This window comes from Hordeum vulgare, chromosome 6H (genome assembly GCF_904849725.1).
Source record: "Hordeum vulgare subsp. vulgare chromosome 6H, MorexV3_pseudomolecules_assembly, whole genome shotgun sequence".
In the NCBI taxonomy this organism is placed as follows: Eukaryota; Viridiplantae; Streptophyta; class Magnoliopsida; order Poales; family Poaceae; genus Hordeum; species Hordeum vulgare.
The window spans coordinates 13,316,129-13,322,784 of record NC_058523.1 but is presented as its reverse complement, the minus strand read 5'-3'; the positions used below and the strand labels follow the sequence as shown (position 1 = coordinate 13,322,784).

Sequence of the window (6,656 nt, the reverse complement as noted above, 5' to 3'; positions counted from 1 at the left end):
AGGGTCGGCCCTGTGTTTTGGAAGGCCCTAGGCGAACTCGACGATATGGACCCCTATGTTTTAGCCGCCGTCACGTGTTCGCTCTGAGTGTTCCCTCTAGATTTCTTTGTTTATTTTTTCGCACACGTTTTTGGTTTTTAGATTGTTTTTTTCGGATTTTTTTCGTGTTTTTATTTTTCATCTGTCTTTCATAGCGTTACTAAGATTTTCTTTTTGCAAATAATGTGTTTTCTATTATTTTTTCGCAAGAGACACAATTTTGCTTCCGTGAGAGGCATGATGTTGCTTTCGTGAGAGGCACGGCCGTGCCTCTCGGAAACGAACAAAAAAACATGTTTTCTATTTGTTTATTTTTTGTGAGAGGAACGGTTTTACTTCCCTGAAAGGTACGGTTTGCATTCGCGAGAGGCATGGCCACGACTCTTGAAAATGGTAAAAAACACATTTTTTCGTAAGAGACACAATTTTGTTTCCGTGAGAGGCACGGTTTTGCTTCTGCGAGAAGCAGAGTCGTGCCTCTTGATGACCCACAAGTATAGGGGATCAATCGTAGTTCTTTCGATAAGTAAGAGTGTCGAACCCAATGAGGAGAAGAAGGCTCTGATAAACGGTTTTCAGCAAGGTAATAACTGCAAGCACTGAAAGTAGCGGTAACAAGTGATGGTGTAGTGAGGTGAAACGTAGCAAGCGAAAAGTAACAAGTAACAAGTAGTAGCAACGGTGCAGCAAAGTGGCCCAATCCCTTTTGTAGCAAGGGACAAGCCTGAACAAAGTCTTATAAGAGGAAAAACGCTCCCGAGGACACACGAGAATTTCTGTCATGCTAGTTTCATCATGTTCATATGATTCGCGTTCGTTACTTTGATAGTTTGATATGTGGGTGGACCGGTGCTTGGGTACTGCCCTTACTTGGACAAGCATCACACTTATGATTAATCCCTCTCGCAAGCATCCGCAACTACGAAAGAAGAATTAAGACAACGTCTAACCATAGCATTAAACTAGTGGATCCAAATCAGCCCCTTACGAAGCAACGCATAGACTGGGGTTTAAGCTTCTGTCACTCTAGCAACCCATCATCTACTTACTACTCTCCAATGCCTTCCTCTAGGCCCAAAGATGGTGAAGTGTTATGTAGTCGACGTTCACATAACACCACTAGAGGAAAAGACAACATACAACATATCAAAATACCAAACGAATACCAAATTCACATGACTATTATTAGCATGACTTATCCCATGTCCTCAGGAACAAAAGTAACTACTCACAAAGCATAATCATAATCATGATCAGAGGTGTAATGAGTAGCATCAAGGATCTGAACATAAACTCTTCCACCAAGTAATACAACTAGCATCAACTACAAAGAGTGATCAACACTACTAGCAACCTTACAAGTACCAATCAGAGTCGCGAGACAGAGATTGGTTACAAGAGATGAACTAGGGTTTGGAGAGGAGATGGTGCTGATGAAGATGTTGATGGAGATGACTCCCCTCCGAAGAGAGGAGTGTTGGTGATGACGATGGCGACGATTTCCCCCTCCGGGAGAGAAGTTTCTCCGGCAGGATCGTCCTGCCGTAGCTCTAGATTGGTTCTGCTCAAGTTCCGCCTCGTGGTGGCGGAGAATCCACGAAAAAGCTCCACCCTGATTTTTTTTCCGGACGAAACCCTTCATATAGCAAAAGAGGGGGGGCCAGTGGGCCACCAGGGTGCCCACAAGCCCTGTTGCCGCGGCCAGGGGGGTAGGCCACGGCCACCAGGCTTGTGGGCCCCTGGCAGCTCCCCTCCGACACTTCTTTCGCCCAGTATTTTTTATATATTTCCAAAAAAATCCACGTTGATTTTCAGGGCATTTGGAGTTGCGCAGAATAGAGGACTCAGACTTGCTCCTTTTCCAGTCCAGAATTCCAGCTGCCGGTATTCTCCCTCTTCAAATAAACCTTGTAAAATAAGAGAGGAAAGGCATAAGTATGGTACCACAAAGTATAATAACAGTCCATAAAGCGATAAATATCAACATGAAAGAATGATGCAAAATGGACGTATCACCTCTCGGCAACGAAAAAACGCATTTTTTGTTTTTTTTCGTGAGAGGCAAGGTTTTGCCTTCGCGAGAGACACGGACATGCCTCTCAGGAACGAAAAAAAAAACGGTTTCTTTTTCTATCGCGAGAGGGATGGTTTTTCCGTCTGTTTTTTTGGCCAGTTTTTTTGTGAAAAGAAAAGTTTGTCAAAATCTATCAACAAGGAATCTAATTTTGAAGATGTTGACGCGAGGAACCCAACAATAAAATACGATTCGAGATTTGGACGAACAGTTTAAGAGATAAAACTTTTAAAAGTACGAATCTACAGAAAAAAAAAGAAAACTCTTAAGTTACGATAAATGACACACATATAGTGCGCAATTTGTTCTAACCTAAGAAGCTGAAAGTTATCTTTAAAAAGAATACTCCTTAATTAGTGATTTGTAAAAAAAAAGAAACTGAAAGACTATGTCGCATTGTATGGCCTTTGGCCCATTAAAGAACTGACTGAGCGAAATATGTGGTCAGTCAAAAAAACAACACACAATCCAGCCCATAGAAAAGGTACACGAATCTTAAAGTGTAAATCAAAGGCCCAAAAGTCGAGTAACCCAAAATTAATCGACTTACGTATAGCTAAAGTGTATTTATATACCAAGTTAAAATGACATACTTAAATATTTGTAAATTCAAACTTATTTCCGGATTTCTAGCCTTGGAAGGCACACTCGATCTAAGTATGAACCATGACGGTGCTTATGCAGAAAAAGACATAGCAAATTACTAGTCAAACAAAATAAATTGTTAAACTTCATTAGTTCATTATCTCATGCATTGTTTAGAAAAAATAAATGGATCCCAAAATGCAATGTTGCATCATCTCCTTATACATGTTTATGCTTCTGGTCACAAACGACGCAGGCACAAAATAGAGAGGTAGAATAACCAGTACAATAAGCCTCCTTGACAATTTTCCCTTTGTAGGTATTCATGCACTCTTGTCTGCAGTGTTCAGTTATGCACGATGCGCTCGATGTAAGTCGTGTTTTGCATTTCTCTGCAACAAAAGAAAATATCGGTCAAACAATGCAATATCAGAAACGGTAAGGCTTTGAAGGAAGATATAGGCGCCCCACTACGAGTGGTTCAATGACTACTTTGTAGCACATACTAGTTTTAGTCATTGGATTTGTTGGCTTGGTCCACTTATATCATCATGTCATTTGATCATGAGCCTCTCTATCTTGCAACATGCATAGTCAATTTCAAATTCCACCGCATTTTTATGAAATATTAAACTTGATATATTTATATTTCATTCGGCCTTTTGTTTCTACAGAGATTATCGCATAGTTTAAATCCTAAGGGTAAAATTATGGTGTGCACAATATTTAGAAATCTATATCCACATCACAGTAGTTTCAACTAAATGGGAACACGCACAGTTGAAATGTATAATATATTTCTGTTGTTGGAAAAGAATAATAAACTAATCCGTGCACAAATAGTACTAATATCTTGGGTTAACAAGTCAGGAATTTCTCATGAGACAGAGCTCTAGGGTTAACACAGCTAAAGTGGTAATATCTTGCACTATTTTCGGACCAAAAACTGTACATTGTTTCTCTTGGCAAAAACGAAGAGCACGCGAAGGGAGACAATAGGGAGGGAGAGACAGTGGGCGGTACCAGCGTGAGTGCAGTTTCCTAGCAGCAAAAGCGCCAGCAGAAACCAAAGAGTAGCTTTCCCCTCCATGCGTAGATTGCATAAACTTGTTCTTCCACCTTGTTCGTGTGTTTCCTTTCAACTTGTGTGTTGAGTATTCCTCCTCTACCAATCTCAGACTTTCCAGACGCTAAGTTTTCTCACTTTAAACGAGCATTACCTGCAGCACTAAGCGCGTCATGCAAAAGATTGAGGCATTAATGGTGCACTAAGTGCGTCATGCAAAGGATCGAGGCATTAATGGTCCCACAATCGAGCATTAATCTACATATACTTATATGGGAGGCTCTACAAATTTTAGTTTTAACTTGCTCAATTATCGCATGATCATACGGATTATCTTACATTAATATTGTCACGCGGATTTACTCACTCAAATTTCATTTCAACACAACTTTCCCCAACCCCGACTCCAATGGCCAGACCCCCCCCCCCCCCTCCCAATTTTTCATTTCTGCTCATGCGCTAATCATATCAACAACGTGCACACCGTAGCTAAATGGAACAGATCGAAATGGAGGTTATGCTTGCATGTCCTTCACCACAACTTTCCCCAACCCCGACTCCAATGCTGCCCTCTAGTGCCCCTCGTGTCCTATCAGCCCTCTACGGCGCACATTGTGCTCCTAACCCAAACCTACCATTGGTTGTGGTTCTCGTCATGGTGAAGGTGGCATTCACCTTCAACATGCAGTACTGTGGGAGACGGCATTGCATCATTCGATTGGCTATTTCAGCAACAACGACGGCACCAACTCCACCAAGCGACGGCTTGCATGCCGTCACCCGCCCCTCATAACCTAGCCTAGGGCCTGTCATGCGACACTCACACGCATGACCAAGCCGCGGGAGTTGTTTCCTGCCCGTGGGGTCATGGATCACTGTCTCGGCGAGCTTGATAGTGGTCGCCCCATTACTCTACCAATGCCATGAGTTTTTTTTGGTTGGTATTTTTTTACTGTTTGCGTGGGTTTCTTTATTTTATTTTTCTTTGGTTTTTTCCTTGCTTTTCGTTTATTTCCACGGTTTTCACCGGTTTTGTTCAAAAAAACTATCTTCTTTTTATTCAGTACATGTCTATATTTTCGCACACATTGTACATTTTAGGACCCGCGGTGAACGACTTACGCATATTTAGGACATGCGGTGAACGATTTTAAACTTTTAGGACCTACTTAAAACACTGGAATACATTTTATAAATAGTTTGTCACAATCTGCTCAGACAATCTAATGAGCAGGAAACAAATGGAGGCATCAGTTCCCCTGTTGGGACTTCCCCTGGAGCCTGAGGGCGAAGGCTTGCAGCGACAGGAGCATCTCCCTGACCTGATCCTTGGTCTCTGAATCGATCAGGTTGCCGTCAGCGTCGAACTTTTTCGGCGGCAGGTGTGCTTTGGTGAAGACCTCCGGCTTGTTAATGAAGTGGATGTCAAGAAACACCCCGACCTGCCGGATGTGGTACTGCGACCGGCTGCCGCCGGTGCTGCCCGACGCGCTCAGCATCGCCGCGGCTCGGTCGGCCCAGCAGTTGGGCGGCCGTGATCCCCAGTCCAGCGCGTTCTTCAGAGGGCCTGCAGGTACGTAGCAGGGGAAGTACATGCAGTTTGACAAGGGAAAAAGTTCGAGTAGAGTGACAGGAGAAGAGGAAGGGGAAAAAATCCGGTGGAGCGACAGTCAGGAGAATCAATCGGGCACCTGAAATGGAGTAGTTGTACTCTGGCGAGGCGAAGAGGAAGCAATCGGCGCCGCGGACGCTGTCGCGGAACGCCTCGACGGCCGGCGGGAACCCGCCGGCGGCCTCGAGGTCGGTGTTGAGCAGCGGCAGCTCCGAGATGTCGACGTGGTCGATCTGCAGGCCCGGGATGGACTCCCTGCAGATCCCCGCGGCTGGCCTCACACGCATGGATGAGGTCAAGTCGATCGTCAGGCAGACATGCAAATAGTAGAGAGGAAGGAGAGCTTGGGTGGAAGGAGCTTACCGGCGCGGATGAGGCCGGTGTTGGCCGACGCCCTGCGCAGCGAGCCGGAGATCGCCGCCACCCGCAGGACGGCCTTTGGCGGCGTCGGAGCGGCCATGCGTGATGGAGTATGGAGCTGCAGAGGGCGGTAGCAGATAAATAAAAGAAGAAAGCGTTAATCTAGTGCGGTGGCCCTTTGGCTTTTGTGCCGCCTTATCGACAACACTCAACTCACCAACCATCTCGCATCCAATCCAAGCATGGTCAGTACGTCCCCGTCTCTTTCCACACATCATTTTTTTTTAAGTTACCCCACCTGCCCTATTTTTATTAATGAAGCAGCAAAGCAAACCAAGTGCTCCCTCCTTCCGGTGAAAAGTGTACATATAAATATTTTACGACAAATTATGAAGTGGAGTAAAAAATGTATTGAAAAGGTGCAAGCCACCATCTCTCTCATCTTTAATTATTCAACCCCCAATGAGCTAAGTGCATGTAAAAATTAAGAAGACTATGTACATAATTTTATTGGTCTTGATTACCGTATGATGAAAGGGAAGCATTTATTTCTACTTTAAAATGCATTGGAAAAATAAAAATACACTCTTTTATGGACAAATTTTAAAGCCAAACTTAAACTCTTCACCGGACGAAGGGAATATAGATCAAGCGTTTACCATCATCTAAAAGGAAAAAATCCAGCCCAGGCATAACATTCAGGTAATGGCTGGTGGAAAAACTAAAACGACAGCCAAATCGATAGAATTAAACCAAACCCAAACTGGCTGGGCAACACCAGAATAAAGTCTAATATTTATTACACCATCAAGGAAGATGATTAAATCAGATCCATGCTATCCGTATGAGTTCCCCTCGGTGTTTCTCCAACAGGAGGATGAATCGCCGTAGAGTGTCCGTTTGTGCAGCATCGCAGAGAA

General features: G+C 44.0%; 1 protein-coding gene and 1 long non-coding RNA gene across 2 annotated transcripts; both read right to left on the bottom strand.

Annotated features, from left to right (window-relative positions):
• Nucleotides 1-2,875: 2,875 nt before the first annotated feature.
• LOC123402071 lies at nucleotides 2,876-4,154 on the bottom strand. Its single transcript, XR_006611231.1, has 2 exons — nucleotides 3,722-4,154; nucleotides 2,876-3,090 (listed from the first exon to the last, which is right to left on the bottom strand). It is a non-coding gene; the product is annotated as an uncharacterized LOC123402071 (long non-coding RNA).
• Nucleotides 4,155-4,799: 645 nt separating this feature from the next.
• LOC123402070 (probable NADPH:quinone oxidoreductase 2) lies at nucleotides 4,800-5,898 on the bottom strand. Its single transcript, XM_045095932.1, has 3 exons — nucleotides 5,740-5,898; nucleotides 5,456-5,647; nucleotides 4,800-5,331 (listed from the first exon to the last, which is right to left on the bottom strand). Exons 1-3 carry the CDS (start codon nucleotides 5,834-5,836, stop codon nucleotides 5,015-5,017), a joined length of 606 nt encoding a protein of 201 aa, XP_044951867.1. The 5' UTR covers nucleotides 5,837-5,898; the 3' UTR covers nucleotides 4,800-5,014.
• Nucleotides 5,899-6,656: the final 758 nt, after the last annotated feature.